We start from the raw sequence: 17,170 nt of genomic DNA on the forward strand, positions 1-17,170 counted from the left end.
TTAACATTTCCGAAAATTATATATTTTTTCAACACAAAAGATTGTATGTTAATTTTTTACATTTCCACTCACCAGTTGCAAAAAAGGAAGCACTTCCATTTGTCATGTGAATATCATCTGTACCTTCCTTTGCAGAAGCATATTTTAAATCTTCTGTGACAGATGAATTGTTGTGTTGCCAGTCTTCCACACTTACAGGATAGACATCACCTGTGTACAAATAAGTCATTTTTTTAAAGAGGAAAATGAGATATTATATAAAAAAAGAAAATAAAAAAAGATATAAAAAAAGAAAGAACAATATTGAGATTTCATTGAATATGTTATACCTTGGAATGATGTATACTTAAATTAAAATATAATAATGAATTTACAGATTGTTAAAAAAAAAAATTCCGCATGTTAAGCGCTATCGAAACGGTCTTCTACATCACCAATATTACCACCATATTTAACATGTCCAAGTACTGCTAAACTGGAGGTTAGTGGAAGTAACAAGAAGGCGATTTGTGTTTAACAGTGTTTAAGTATTTAATTCAATTAAAATAAAATAAAGACTGTAAAATTCATCAAAAAGATTCTGTAATTGACTTGCATTAGAAGTGTCTCAAAATTTCCTTTCACAAAGCTCGGAACAAGTGTGTGTCTACCCTCAGGAGAGCCAGGAAATAATATCTATCGACTTTCAAGACTCTCAAGACCTGAAGGGAGAAGATTGGGATTGAATAGAGTGTGGGAGTTTGTTCCAGAGGTGGGAGAAAAGAGGCATGAAAGAGCGAAGGTGAGCAGAGCGTCTTGCAGGACTTTTGATTTGTAGTTAATATGGGATGGGGAACATCGTACAGATGCGTTAGGAGTGCTTGAATAAGCTCAAGAGGAGGGAAGAAGAGGACAGTGATAGGGCAGTTCACCGACGTGCATCGAGAATCTTTGAGAATAGATGTAATCCTCTGAAGAATTGAATTGAATGATGAATTTGAACATGTCTTTCAATCCTGCGAAATCTCACACTCTTACTATGCCTCTCTGAAAATACCGAATGGACAACCCTCCCTTCTATTTCTCAACAATCCTCTCCCAGAAGTTCTGTCACTCAAGCTCTTGGGTCTCACAATCTGCCATGATATTTCCTGGGAACACCACATTTCCAATCTGGCCTCCAAAGCCAGTCGCCGACTGAGCATCCTCCGTCATGTGAAGTCCTTCCTTTGCACACCTCAGCTCCTCACCACATACAAGGCTTTCATCCGCAGCTCAATGGAATACTGTTCTCCCCTCTGGGATGGTGCTCCTGCCTCACACCGAGCTCGGCTTCACTCTGTTGAAACCAAAGCTTTCAGAATCAATGGAATCTCCCGCGATGAAGCCAACTCCGAGGGACTTTCACTTACTCATCACAGGCATGTTGGTGGTCTTTCTGTCTTCTACCGACTCCTCTCCGGCCTTGCACAACCCAGCTCTCTCTTGGCTCTGTCCCCCAAATATTCCTACAGGTTGGACAAGATCTGCCAGCAACCCTCTTACGAGTAAACTGCCAAAATCAAGACTCTATATTCACCTTCACTCTTTCATTCCTCTTTTCTCCTGCCTCTGGAACAAACTCCCTCACTCTCTTCAAAACCACTCCTCCCTCTCGGTCTTTAAAACAGCTGTTCATCACCATGTCTTATCTTTCCCCATCCAAAACCTTGAGCTTTTCTATCCCCGTTAATTCACCCCAGATCCACTTTTTTGAAATACCAACTTCTTTCCTGGAAGTCATAGCAGTGTCCAAGTGTTTTATATCTCTCCCACCACCCACCCTCCACATTCCCATGCCTCTTCTCCCCCACCCCCTAAGCCCTCTCCCTCCTATAGATCTCAAGATGTCCCTGTTCTCTACTGTTGTATTTGTGTGCTTCTCCCTCTCTCCCAATCTTGTCTCCCGCTCCCTTTGTTATATGTTTCATGTGACAGTTTGTTTCTTTGTGATTAATGTTAGCTCTGACATGAGCCTCGATCTTGTACACAAAAAAAATAAAAAATAAAAATAATAATAATATGGCAAGATTTAATTTGTCGAGCATTACAGAATCTCAAAAGGAATCATTTGGTTCGCTGCTGAATCTTGTGTGATATCACCTGGAACAACCTACAATCACGTGAAAAAGTAAGTACACCCATGTAAAGTTTTGATTTTTTCAACATATTTCAACATACAGCTATTTGATCTTCATTTCAACAATATTGATAGGTAAAGGTGATATAATATAACAAATATCATGAAACATTTACATTTTGTAGTCCATTGTATAATTTAAATAAACATAAATTCAAATTTCGCATGTGGAAAAAGTAAGTACACCCTTGGCTCTAATAGGTGGTATTGCCCCCTTTGGCAGAAACAACTTCAAGCAGGCATTTCTTATAACTGTCTACCAGTCTCTGACATCGAATGGGAGAAATTTTTGCCCACTCCTCCATGCAGAATTCTTTCAGCTGTGCGATGTTTGAGGGGTTTCTTGCATGCACAGCTCATTTCAAATCCCCCCACAACATCTCGATGGGATTTAGATCCAGGCTTTGACTTGGCCATTCCAGAACCCTCCCTTTCTTTCTTTTCAGCCATTCCTTTGTGGATTTACTGGTATGTTTAGGGTCATTGTCATGTTGCAAGGTCCACCTTCAGTTGAGCTTCAACTTTCAGACCGATGGCCTCACATTATTCTCAAGCACCCTCTGGTACAATGAAGAATTCATAGTGGATTCTATGATGGTGAGCTGCCCAGGCCCTGATGCATCAAAGCTGCGCCAAACCATAATATTCCGACCACCATGCTTTACAGTTGGTATCAGGTTGTTGTGGTCAAATACTGCCTTTGGTTTTCCCCAAGCATGTCTTCTGGTACTGTGGCCAAATTGCTCTACCTTTGACTCATCTGTGCGAAGCACATTGTTCCAGAAGTGCTGGTCTTTGCCTATGTGTTCATTGACAAACTTTAGTCGTGCCCTGATGTTCTTTCTGGACAGCAAAGGTTTCCTCCTGGCATACCTCCCATGTAGATCAAATTTGTGCAGCCTCTTTCTAATGGTCGACTCGTGTTCTTTGACATCAACAGTGGCAAGAGCTACCTGTAGGTCCCGTGATGACATTCTCGGGTTCTTAGAGAATTCTTTCAGCATCTTGCGGTCTGCTCTCGGGCTAAACTTGCATGCACAGCTTTTGATGATGGTTAAACCCTCTGATGGGTTAAACTGCCGAAATCTCGGCTCTCTGCTCACCTTCACTCTTTCATTCCTCTTTTCTCCCGCCTCTGGAACAAACTCCCTCACTCGCTTCAATCCCACTCCTCCCTCCAGGTCTTTAAAACAGCTGTTCACCACCATCTCTTATCTTAACCCATCCAAAACCTTGATCTTTTCTACCCCCGCTAATTCACCCCAGATCCACCTTGTTTGAAATTCCAACTTCTTTCCTGGAAGTCCTGGCAGTGTCCATATGTTTTACACCTCTCCCACCGCCCCCTTCCCACGCCCCCCCCCCCCCCCCCCCCCCACCAAAGCCCTCGCCCTCTCTCAGATCTCTCGATGTCTCCATGTCTCCATGTCTCTCGGTCCCTGCTCTCAAATGTTGTGTTTGTGTCCTTCCCCCTCTCTCCCCATCTTGTCTACCGCTCCCTATGTTATATGTTTTATGTGTCGGTTTGTCTTTCTGTGTGATTAATGTTCGCTCTTTCACGAGCCTCGATCTTGTATACAAAAAAAAATAATAATAATAATAATAACTTGCTGGGGCGGCCTGGCCTGAACAAGTTGGCAGTTGTTTGGCATCTTCTCTACTTGTAGATGATCTTCCGGACAGTCGAATGATTGATTTCAAATTGTTTGGAGATCTTTTTAAATCCCTTCCCAGACTCGTAGGCATCTATAACCTTCTTTCTGAAGGCCTCAGAGAGCTCTTTTCATCTAGGCATGGTGACGCCGCACACTTCAACAACAAAGAGCAAACCAAACCAAATGTCTGAGGTTTAAACAACACAGGTTCCTCCAAGATACTCTCTAACGATGTTCTAATCATTTGCAGCTGGGCTGGTGCACCTGATTCTAATTTTAGGTTTTTTTTTTTTTGTTTTTTTTTTGTGTACAGAGTCGAGGCTCGTGAGAGAGCTAACATTTATCAAACAAACAAATCAAACAAACAAGCAAACAAAGTATATAAAAAGGGGAGCAGTCGACAAGATGGGGAGAGAAGGGGAGGAAGCACACAAACACAACATTTGAGAGCAGGGACATCGGGAGATGTTTTTGGAGGGAGAGGGCCTGGGGGGAGGCAGGATAGGAAAAAACACAAGGACACCAAGGACTTCCAGGAAAGAAGTCAAAAGTCACCTCAAAAAAGTGGATTTGGGGTGAAATTAGCGGGGGTAGAAAAGATCAAGGTTTTGGATTGGGGAAGATAAGAGATGGTGGTGAACAGCCGTTTTAAAGACCTGGAGGGAGGAGTGGGATTGAAGAGAGTGAGGGAGTTTGTTCCAGAGGTGGGAGAAAAGAGGAATGAAGGAGTGAAGGTGAGCAGAGAGTCTTGATTTTGGCAGTTTAACCATAAGAGGGTTGCAGGCAGATCTTGTGCGAACTGCAGGAATATTTGGGGGACAGAGCCCAGAGAGAGCTCGGGGAGCAAGGCCGGAGAGGAGTCGGTAGAAGACGGAAAGACCACCAACCTGCCTGCGGTGATTAAGTGAGAGGCCCTCGGAGATAGCGTCATCGCGGGAGATTCCAATGATTCTGAACGCTTTGGTTTCAACAGCGTGAAGTCGAGCTAGGTGTGAGGCAGGAGCACCAGCCCAGAGGGGAGAGCAGTACTCCATTGAGCTGCAGATGAAAGCCTTGTATGGGTGAGAAGCTCAGGTGTGCCCAGGAAGGACATCGCATGACGGTGGATGTCCAGTCGGCGACTGGCTTTGGAGGCCAGCTTGGAAATGTGGTTTTCCCAGGAAAGACCATGGCAGATAGTGAGACCCAAAAGCTTGAGTGACAGAACTTCTTGGAGAGGATTATTCAGAAAGTAGATGGGAGGGTTGTCCAGTCGGTCTTTTCGGAGAGACATCGTAAGAGTGTGAGATTTGTCAGGATTGAAAGACATGTTCCACTTGTTTGCCCAGTCTGTGATTTTGTCCAGGTCTGCAGAGAGTGAGGAGGCTGCAGACTGCCGATCTGAGGGATGAGGAATGGAGCGGCAGAGAGTGGAGTCATCAGCAAAGAGATAGAGAGGATTTTCAAGAGAGTCAGAGAGATCATTGATAAAGACCAGAAAATGCACAGGGCCCAGAACACTGCCTTGGGGAATTCCAGCCTGAACAGGAAGAGGAGATGAGAGAAACCCTTTCAGGGCCGCACGTTGACGATGACTAGAGAGGAAGTCCGCCAGCCATGCGTGGATATTTCCATGGATACCAAAGGAGGAGAGTTTGGTGAGCAGAGCGGGGTACCAGACCGTATCGAAGGCACGTGATATGTCGAGGGAGACAGCTCTAATTTCCTGTTTGGCATTGAGGACCTCCATCCATTGTTGAGACAGCAGTAGCAGCATGTCCAGAGTAGAGTGGCCTGGTCTGAAACCAAATTGATGATCAGAGATCAAGCCATTGGAGAAGAGGAAAGATTTCATATCCGAAGCAATGATGGATTCCATGACTTTGCTGATAATTGGGAGAAGGCTTATTGGTCTGAAGTTGCTAGGATCTGTTTTTGCACCTTTTTTGTGCAAAGCGGTGATGTTGGCTGATTTCCAAGCAGATGGCAGTTGACCTTGAGCAAAAGAGAGGGTGAAGAGAACAGGGAGAGGGAGTGAAAGAGCGGAATAACAGGATTTTAGGACCCGTGGGCTGTGCCGTCAGGTCCAGTTGCAGAATCAGAGCCGAGGGTTGACAGAAACTTTTCCACCTTGTCAGGAGGAAAGGACACGGAGTCCAGGAGCAGCTGGGTACGACTGGGTATGGTGGGTACAGAGAGGGATGGGTTTGGGACACAAGATTTAGAGGCAAACACAGAGTTGAGGCATTCAGCTTTTTCACATGCGGAGTCAGCTGTGTAGCCGTTTGAGGTAAGGGAGGGGATGGAGGGGGAACAAACACCAGAAACAGATTTGACCAGACGCCACCAGGATTTGGAAGAGGGAGACAGATACGAGAGTTCGGTCTTGAGAACGGAGAAATATTGTTTCCTGGCTCTCCTGAGGGTGGACACACACTTGTTTCGGGCTTTGTGAAAGGAAATGAGATTTCCTTCCGTTGGATTTGCTTTCCAGGAGACGAAGGCAAGTTGTTTCTGGGCAACAGCCTCACCACAAGATTCCGTGTACCATGGACGGGAGGAAGGGTATGACAACTGAAGACGAGATGGGATACATCTGTGCATGAGAGAGAGCAATTTACTTTGGAAGAATTCCCAGGATGAGTTGATGTCAGAAGTGGTAGAGATGGGAGACCAGTCCAGATGATTGATGGCTGCTTGAAGACCGTGCCAGTTGGCCTGAGTGAAATGCCAGACTTGTCGACGCTGAGCAGGCTCCCTGAGAATGGTCAGAGAGATGTCCACTTCAACAAGGACATGATCAGACGATCCGATTGGAGCAGAAGAAGAGCAGCAGACATTTTCAGGGAAGTTAGTCATAACCAAGTCCAGAAGAGAAGATGCTCCGTTGACTGAGATCCGTGTCGGGAAATTGAGAGATTGTGTCAGTCCCAGTGAATCACAGAAGTCCTTTGCTGAGGAGCCAGGGCTGGTGAGAGAGGTACCCACACCCAGCCAACTGGCATGGTGACAATTGAAATCACCACATATGAGGAAGAGAGAGTTGGGATGAGTAGATAGAAGTTGGTCCATATTATCAGACCGCGAGATGTCTATGGAGTCATCACTGTTTGGTGGACGGTACAATACACATATGAACAAGAGGTGGGAGCGAAGGGGAAGCCATAGCCAGAGGTATTCCTGGGGCTGAGGTGGAGAGAGTGCTGTGCAGGGCGAGTGAGGAAGAGAGTTTTTGATAAAGATAGCAACCCCACCTCCAGGACGAGGCTCAGGTCTATCATACTGGAGGAGGGAGTAACCCGGGAGAGATACTAAGGAATCAGAGACATCATGAAGGAGGAAAGTTTCTGTTAAGCAGATCACTTCTGGTTTGACAGAAGCAACCTGTATGGAGAGATCAGTTATAGTTTGAATGAAGGCCCCGATGTTTGAGGTCCATCCCGTTAATGAAGAGGAAGGGGGAGCATCGGATACAGAACAGGGGGGAGGAGGGGTAGGGTAAGATGTGGAAGAGGTGGAAGAGGTAGGGAGAGCTGTTGAAGGTGTGTCAGAGATTTCAGAATAGCTCAGAGAAAGGGAAGGATGGGGCGGACAAAAGGTTTGATGGTGATTGGGTGAGGCACAATGAGGTGTTATTTGAGGAGGGGGAAGAGCGAGGCAGAAGGTTGGGGGAGATGGAGGTGAGAGTTGGAAGGGGGAAGAAGCGGGGAGGACGCTTTGAGGAGGGGGAGTGAGAGGGGGGAAATTGAGAAGAAATGAGGTGGGGAGATTTGAAGGGGAGGGGCGAGGGGGAGTTTGGGAGGGAAGGGACAAGGGGAGGGATTTGAAAGGGATGGGATATGGGGGAGATTTGGAGGGGAGGGGTGAGGGAGGAGTCTAGGAGGGGAGGGGTGAGGGGGAGTCTTGGAGGGGAGGGGTGAGGGGGTAGTTTAGGAGGGAGGGGGGAAGGGGGAAGATTTGAAAGGGATGGGTGATGGGGAAGATTTGGAGGGGAGGGGTGATGGGGAAGATTTGGAGGGGAGGGGTTATGGGGAAGATTTGGAGGGGAGGCGTGAGATTGGATTTTAGAAAGTGTACGATTAATGGGAAACGAACATTTATTGCAAAATGAGTTTCTTGTGACCTTCGAGTTAAAAATATGTTTCAGGACGCTGAATGGAGGATGGAGTGCAGGAGAGTATAGGGAATGTAGAAAAACGGCACTATAGGAGATGGAATTTTGTTTTTGGATGAATAGATTTGGTGAGCAAGTCGAAAGCAGCCTTTTAAAGAAGAAGAAGAAAAAGGTGTTAATTATAACACATAATATATGACGGAATACAGAACTTGAGGGGAAAGTGTAAACATTGAAGGTTAATAACAGTGAAAACTATCTGGGGAAATGGGGGAGAAACACGTGGTCGAAGAACCAACAAACGAATAAGAACGAATAAACGAATGAGAACAAAGAATAAGAACAGAGAAGGAATTTTTTATTTTTTTTGAGTTGATATTTACACAAGGAAGTAGGCTATGGGGTGAAAAGACTGGGAAAACAGAGAACGAAAGTTATTGGATCACAAACGACGGACCGCTGAGAGAAAAACAAAGCCTCAAGTTTGTACACTGTACAAGGCCTCAAGACACGACACGAATTAACACGATTTTCAATACAGGTATGAAAGATTTGCACCGAAAATCTTCCTCGGTACACAATATACGTACACACACCATAAAATAAATACAGTTATAACGAAAATACAAATGGGAACAATTACTTAACTTCGATTTCAAATCGTTCGCGACGCGGCAAAGGCCTTGCTCGCGACGCGGCAAACAGACGATTAATTTATGAAAGATAAACACCGAGAAACTTCCAAGGTGCACACTATAACTTCACACACCGAAAGATAAATACAGTTTCGACAAAATACAATTGTGAACAGACTTAACTTTGAAAACGTGGAGACCGTGTGGAACTTCCAGAATACCTGCCGCCGTCTTCAAGATCTCGCGAGATCCAAGATCCAAGATCCAGTTTTACTTTTGAAGTAGTGATAAATGTAGGGGTGTACTTACTTTTTCCACATGCGAAATTTGCATTTAAGTTTATTTAAATTATACAATGGACAACAAAATGTAAATGTTTCATGATATTTGTTATATTATATCACCTTACGGGGGCGGAGGGGGGGGGGGGGGATTGACCTATCAATATTGTTGAAATGAAGATCAAATAGCTGTATGTTGAAATATGTTGAAAAAGTCAAAACTTTACATGGGGTGTACTTACTTATTCGCGTGACTGTATGACGAGGAGCAATGTGCTGAATCCCCTTCAACAATTGTCTGTGATGCTGCAATTCTATGCAAGTGCATCATTTACATTGGATGATCGAGATATGTGCGGCGTGTCACAGGCTAATCAGATGTTCCGACACGAACAACTAATTGGCTATTTATCTCCATTCACAAATTGCTATATGGGCGGGCAGATTAGCTGTGTGCGTTCAACGATATTTTTGACAGGGTTTAAGGTTTACACGTGTGTTGGCAAGATGCTCACTTAGTGCTATTCATAAATTCAGCCCTAAATGGTAATTTTGTAGTTTTCTGCTCACCAGTTGCAGAACAGGCAGCACTGCCATTTGTCAAAGAAACATCTGACTCTTCCTTTGCAGAAGCACATCTCAAAGCTTCCAAGACGGAAGAATCGTTGTTGCTTTGTGTGCATTCCACTTTCACAGGATAGACATCACCTGCATGCAATTCAGTGTCAGTCTTTTGCAGGACACAAAGTTTAAAACTTCCAAATATAATTCATGTCAAGAAGACATTTATTCAGTCGAGGAAAAGGATGATCTAAATATCACAGAATCACTACACCATTACAGTATATTTGGTCTCCGTCATTACTGCAACCTCCTCCCAGGACATGTATCAAAATAAGACATTGATAATAATTAGACAGCGAGCACCAAAACTTACGAGGAAGCTACTTTTCCAATGCCTTTTTTGAAAATACCCCATTTGATGTGGCATAGTCTGTTAGATGGTGTTGGTGCTGCTGAAACAGTTTCTTGGTGAGCGCCAGGCTGGGTATTATGCCATCACCATGTCACCAACATTTAGCCAATCACAGTCATTATCTACTCATGTTGAGATAATGACATGAGGGATAGATATCTGCAATATGAAAGCTAAATGTTTAATTCTTTTTGAAATATCGTGAACACAAAAGTACATGGACAGATGATCGCTCATTCAGTTCATTATACAGTAATATAGTAACAAAATAATTACAGCACATATAATAAAAACAAAAATGCGTCGGTGATGGTAAAAAACAATGAAACTTTTTTCTGTCTTTTTTTCTGATCGTCTCTGACCTTGTCCAAGGGGGAGAAAAAAAAGTTTAATTGTTTTTTACCATCAACTGATGCCTTTTTTTGTTTCTACTATATTGGCTACTAGCAGGAGTACCTGACGTTGCTAGGGAGGAAGGAGGCAGGAGAGGCAGGAGGGTGTGGAAGGGAGTGGGGGGAGTGGAAGGGGGAGGGGTGCGAGAGGTGAGGGAAGAGGGAGGGGAGAGGGAGGCGAAAGATATACCACATATACATGTTTTGGGGGGGGGGGGTGGTGGCTTTGACAGGCACCTCCGTTTTCGGGGAGGGGAATGAGAAGGAGAAAAGTTTTACCAGTGCAAAGAGTGCATTAACCTTAGTGTTGGCCCAGGTAAGAAAAGGAAATTGTAATACCTTCTAACCTCAGTGTTTCCCAGGTGAAAAAAAGGAAATTGTAATACCCTCCAACCTCAGTGTTTCCCAGGTAAAAAAAAAAACAGGAAATTGTAATACCCTCTGCCACCCTCACCAGGTGGCGCTACACGGTACAAATTTACAAAGAATTTACACCCCTCTCCCGGTCTTTCACAACTCCACACGAGGCAGTGGCCACATAGCCTATGTTACCCCCCAGACAAAGTTGTATTTGTATTTGTACCCCGAGTAAAGTATATCAGCGTTCATAGCTGGAGTTCCTAGCATTGCTCAATCGAAAATGAAACATTAACATATTTGAAATGAGGGCAAACATAATGGAAACGCAATTACATCAAAATCAGAATCAATCACAAATATCAAATCATCATTTCACCTTTTTGTTGAATATATGCTGGTGAATGTGCCATCCATCACGTTTCTGAGTTAAGTATGATGCCATTCAGGAAGAAGAAGAAGCCTTACTACCAACTTCGTACACTTCTGGAATTGTTTGATTTATTTGTGTTCAAATGTTTGCGAATTATTTTGTATTTATTTATGGGAATGTGTACTTGTATATAATTATAACTGTCATTGAGCAAAAAGGCTTAGGCACGATAGAGCGATTTTTTTTAAATCCTCAAAAACGAACTTTTTTGCCTAAAACACTCCCAGGCACTCACTGATGAACCTCTGAAAGTTTGACAAAGATCCAATCAGCCATTTCTGAGAAAAATGGCGACACACGCAGACACACAGACAGACAGACAAACAGACCAACGGCTCTCTTGCAGTATAAATAATTATTTTGTTACTATATATTACGAATTATTTTGGAACTGTATTATTTTGTTATTATATTACATCCCTGTCCCAAGTTTGGTTAAAAAAAAAAAATCCCTTCAACGATTCACAAGTTATTGCAGCAGACACACGGATGGACAAACCAAGACCATAATAGCTGCATATTGTAACATAAAAAGGTACTTGTACTTTTGTACATGTTCTCAAAATGTGGAGAGTTGTTGGTGTTTTCTTCCTTTTCTCTTCATATGGGGTGAGGTCCAATAGTACCAAGCTCCTGCCATGCCTTGACCATGATATTCCTCCACTCCCCTGTCTCCAGCCAACTCTCTCTATCCTCCAACCATCCCCACTTCACTGATAGCTTTCTTCACACAACCCTCCCACCTCAAGCATGGTGTACCTCTCTTCCTCCGACCATATTTCCTCAACCTATCCGCTTTCGTTGCCATTCTTTCTTCCCCCATCTGCACCAAATGTCAAACAAATTTCAGCTGACATTTCACCAATGTTGCCGTCAAGCTCATCTGCACGCCAATCTCCTCCCTCAGTTCATCCATTCTCCTTACTATCCACCCTCTTCTCTCCCACAATCCTTTTGACTCAGTTGTTCATGCAAACCTGCAGCCTCTGTGTTGTCTCTTGGTCAGTGCCACCGTCTCGAGACCCAAAAGGTAGGCCGGTGTTACACACCACATCAGAACCTTCCCTTTCAATCCCATTAAAATATTTCTGTCTGCCATTACACAATGGCCTTGCAATCCTTAACCCTCCACAATTGTTGCATCCTTACCACCACCAAATCCAGTGCTGTTCTGATCTGTGCTGTCCACTTCTACAGATAATCTTGTGCTTTTCCCACTTTTGAAAGAATGAACCAGCTCTGGCAATCCCATTCCTTGCCATCATCACCACCAGCTCTTGACCCTCTCTGTTACTTTTCCCGCATCTAAATTTACCAATACATTCCTCTTCACCCGGCTCCGTTACTCTGCCATGCGTGTTAAACTCCCCCCTAAATGCACAGCATCCCTCAATACAGAGCATCCCTGAATTCCTGCTTCTCCGTCATAGACATTCCCATTTGTGGCCCACATACCGACATAACACACACACTTTGCCTCTATACCACCACCCATGCCATAACTATTTGTCCCTCCCATCTTTCCACTCTGACCACCTGCTTGCTGATCTCTTCCGAAACTATTATTCCGACGCCATTACTCATTTAATCCCCACCCGCGTGCAACAGCATGTATCCTCCTGTGAACCTCCTGGCCCTGTCCCCTTTCCATCTGGTCTCCTGCTCACACAACACTTCCAAACTCCTTCTCTCCATCTCCAGCACCTCAACCTCTCTACCTCCTCTGCCTGCCCCCATCGATCCCATATTTAAACTATGTAGTCGAACCTTGCTTCTGTATATCTGCCCGCCTGGCACAACAAATGACGTTCTTGATTAGTTTGGGACACCCAGAGGAAAATTTAAAACGTGAAAAACCCATATGTAGGAATGTGAAAATGGAAAGGTGATTCGAGGATTGGGGGAGGAAAGATGTTTTAGGGTGGTGGAATTAAAGAGGTTAATTCATCAATGTGTGTGCCATCCCTTGGATGTTCGTTAAACTGGCGTCTCATCTGCCGGCATTAGTTGGTGGGCGTTAGACAGGGAAGTACTGCTGGATTATTGTGTGGATGCATCATTTGACTCTTTAATCGGAAAAGATGAGTTCAAAATGTTTTGAGGAATGTCCGTTTGGAAATTAATTCCCTCTTCCAGATCACCATCACCTGCACACAAGACGACATTGAGGTTTTTTTTTTGAGATACAAATTTGAGGCTCCTGTAAGAGCAACACAAAAAACACAAAGAGATAAACAGAAAACACATAAAACATATCATAAAGGGAGTGGGAGACAAGATGGAAGCACAACAACAGTAGAGAACAGGAACAGGAGTAGGTGGTAGGTTCTTCTGTCGAAGGCAGAGGGGAGTAGGAAACGGTATCAAACAAATGGACACTATTTGGAGATGGTGGATGAGATAATTTCAGATATGGTGGAGAAGCTAAGATAAGAGATGGTGGATAAGAGAAGAAAAGAGATGGTGGACAAGAGAAGATAAGACACGGTGGATACGAGAAGATAAGAAAAGATAAGAGATGGTGGATAAGAGAAGATAAGAGATGGTCGATTAGAGAAGACTAGCACCGGTACCCGCCCTATGGGCGGGGCTTCAATTGGGAGGCCCAAATGAAAAGGCAAAATATCAGAAATTGAAGGCTTTTTTTTTTTAATTTTAAACGATTCATTTAAACATCCGTTAAATCATATCTCCCACAAATCATCAAAATCTAAACAGAACATGGCACCAATTTTGAAAAAAGATTGAATTGTGCAAAATGGAAGCGGCCGCTACACGTCTTTCTCAGTTGCATGTTTATGTGTGAAGAGTGCGCACTGAATCTGTAACACGGAAGCGGCCGCTACACCTGTTTCTCAGTCGCTTTCCATGCGCTGCCATGTTACTTCGGAGCTGCACGTTTATTTCGGAAGAGTTCGTCAGGAGTCGATCTATTCTCTCCTGGTACGTAGAATAAACAGTATTTGTAGAATTTCAACAAAAGCCACATCACTGTTCATATCGGTAAATATTATTCCATCATATTTGGAAAAACTGGAAAATTTGAAAATTTGAAAAATTAGAAAAACAATATAATAATAATTCATTTATTATAGCCTATTTTACTCCTGTGGGTCCGAGGATTGAATGAATACCCACCCAAAATTTTGTTGTGATTGGTTGAGCCGTTTTTTTTTCCCGGTGTATACCCTGGTTTAGAATAGGTACCTGCGTATCCCTGCATATCGTAAGAGGCGACGAAGAGGGTTGGCATCAGAAAGGGCATCCGGCCATAAAAAACATTGCCTCAAAAAGAGAACCATGACAATTACAACTACATATGGGCAGGGTACAGCCCGAAGTGGAGATCGGTTTCTGAGGTTTGGGACATGGAATGTAGGGACAATGACAGGGAGATCAGGAGAAGTGGTGGAAGTATTGGTAAGAAGAGTGTACTTATGTTGTGTGCAAGAGACGAGATGGAAGGGAAGTGGTGTGAGAATGGTGAAGGGTAGGCAGGGACAGAAATACAAGTTTGTGTGGCAAAGGTGCCCGGAGGGCGTGAATGGTGTTGGTGTCCTGTTTTCTGAGGTGTTTGTAGACAGTGTGGTGAGTGTGAATCGAGTGTGTGATAGGTTGATGATGGTGAAAATGAGGATTGGAAAGCTCTTGGTGATCGTCATCTCAGGATATGCTCCGCAGGTTGTTCGGAGCAATGAAGAGAAGGACAAGTTCTGGTGTGCGATAGATAAGCTGATGGAAAATGTGAAAGATGAGGAAGTTGTTGTGGTAGGAGGAGACCTAAATGGACATGTGGGAAGGAGTATGGACGGTTTTGAGGGAGTTCATGGGGGTTACGGATATGGTGTGAGAAATGGAGAAGGTGAAAGGATTTTGGAGTTTGCTGATGGAGCTGATTTGTTGATTTGTAATACTCAGTTCCAGAAAGAGGATAATAAGCTTGTTATATACACGTCAGGTGGGTCGACGACAACCGTTGACTACGTGATGGTGCGTAGGCGAGATAGGGGGCACCTCCGGGACACAAAGGTGATCCCGGGGGAGGAGGCTGTTTCACAGCACCACTTGGTTGTCTGCGACATAAGGGTGAAAGGTGCGAGGAGAGCTCGGCGGGTGAAGTACCAATCGAGAATGAAGGTGTGGAGGTTTAAAGAGGTGACTGTAACGGAGGCATTAAAAGAGAGGCTGAGTATGGTAGAGGATTATGTGGTTGAGCTTGAAAGTGGTTGGATGTCAGTGAAGGATAGTCTGTTGGGAGCCGTTGGTGAGGTGTGTGGATGGACAAAAGGACCAGCGAGGCACTCGGATACATGGTGGTGGGATGATGAAGTTGGAAAGAGGATTGATGAGAAGAGGAAGAAGTTCCAGGAGTGGCAGAAGGCGTAGGGTACGGGAGCAGAAAAAGCAGAGCATGAAAGTTATAAGGCAGCCAAGAAGGCTGCAAAGTCTTCCAAGAGGTAGCAAAGTCACAGGAGGCATGTAGGAAAATGTTCGGAGAACGCTTGGATCCGGAAGAGGGTCAGAGAGCGGTATTCAGGATTGCAAAGCAGATAGCGAAAGAGAGGTGTGATGTGATGGGGGTGAGTTGTTTGAAGGATGAAGTGGGACAAATCGTTGTGGACCCACATGGAATTAAAGGAAGATGGAAAAGATGTATGGAAATGCTGTTGAATACAGGGAATGAATGGGATGGCAACACAGAGAGTAACCCAGTTTTAGGACCGACAGAGAAGATAACTGAGAAGGAAGTTGAGGAAGTGATAAAAGCAATGAATAGTAGAAAAGCGGGAGGGCCGATGTGAGTTGTGGGAGATATGTTGAAGGCAGCAGGAAGTAGGGGTGTGGAGAGAATGACAGAGATCTGTAATCTGGACGTGAAAGAAGGCCGCATTCCAGTGGATTGGGAACTGCGTACCCTCGTCCCTCTATACAAGGGGAAAGGTGACCCTCTGGAGTGTGGCTCGTACAGAGCGACAAATTTATTGGAGCATGGAATGAAGGTATTGGAAAGGGTGTTGGAGAGGAGGATAAAGAAGAAGGTGAAGATCAACGAAATGCAGTTTGGATTTATGCCAGGAAGAGGAACGACAGACGCCCTCTTTATTGTGAGGCAGTTGCAGGAGAAGTACATGGAGAAGAGGAAGAAGTTGTTTCTTGGGTTTGTTGATCTGGAGAAAGCATTCGATAGGGTTCCACGCGAAGTATTGACATGGGCATTGAGGAAGTTAGGAGTGGAGGAATGGTTGATCAGAGTCGTGATGGCAATGTACAAAAGAGCGCGCACAGCTGTAAGGACGAAGGACCGGAACAGAGGTGAGTTTGAGATGAGGGTGGGAGTGCATCAGGGGTCGGTACTAAGTCCACTACTATTTGTAGCTGTGATGGAGGTGCTGGCTCAGAACGTAAAGGAGGGTTTACCATGGGAGTTGTTGTATGCAGATGATCTGGTGTTGATTGCAGAAAGTATGGATGGACTGAAGGAAAAGATGAACAAGTGGAAGGAATGTATGGAGACAAAAGGTCTGAAGATGAATATCGAAAAGACGAAGGTGATGGCAAGTGGTAAAGCATGTGGTGAGGTGGAAAGAACTGGGAAGTGGCCATGTGCTGTGTGCAGGAAGTGTGTCGGAGTGAACTCCATTCAATGTACAATGTGCGCTGAGTGGGTTCATCAAAAATGTAGTGGTCTGAGAGGTTCATTAACCAATGTGCCAGCTACATTCAAATGTAAGGTGTGCACAGAGGGAGCTGCAGATGGAGGAAATGTTGAGTTGGATCTTGGAGACGGCGTGAAGCTGGAAGGTGTGAAAACATTTTGCTACCACGGAGACGCGCTGAATTTAGAAGGTGGATCAGACTCGGCAACGGTTGCTCGAGTGAGATGTGCATGGGAGAAGTTTCGGAAATTGAGTGGGGTGCTAATGAGGAGGGGAGTGTCGTTGAAGCTGAAGGGAAAGGTGTATGCTGCATGAGTGAGAAGTGTTATGATTTATTGGAGCGAGACATGGGTAATGAACGTGGAGCAGCAACGAAGGCTGGAAAGGGTGGAAATGTGAATAGTTCAGTGGATGTGCCGAGTATCGTTGAGAGAGAGGAAGACAAATGATGAATTGCGAAAGATGATGGGAATAGAGCCTGTGATTGATGCTGTGAAGAGGAACAGGTTGAGTTGGTTTGGTCATGTGTTGAG

General features: G+C 44.4%; 1 protein-coding gene across 1 annotated transcript in view; it reads right to left on the reverse strand.

Annotated features, from left to right (window-relative positions):
- LOC137414758 (uncharacterized) overlaps positions 1 to 17,170 on the reverse strand; it is a 34,989-nt gene that overhangs the window by 2,857 nt on the left and 14,962 nt on the right. The window contains exons 4-5 of the mRNA XM_078770079.1: positions 9,393 to 9,530; positions 73 to 210 (exon numbers count right to left, since the gene is read on the reverse strand). Of these exons, the coding sequence (XP_078626205.1) occupies positions 73 to 210; positions 9,393 to 9,530 (276 nt within the window). The remainder of the gene's footprint in view (positions 1 to 72; positions 211 to 9,392; positions 9,531 to 17,170) is intronic.

The sequence above is a fragment of the Myxine glutinosa genome, chromosome 1 (assembly GCF_964187855.1).
Source record: "Myxine glutinosa chromosome 1, kmMyxGlut1.1, whole genome shotgun sequence".
Classification (NCBI taxonomy): Eukaryota; Metazoa; Chordata; class Myxini; order Myxiniformes; family Myxinidae; genus Myxine; species Myxine glutinosa.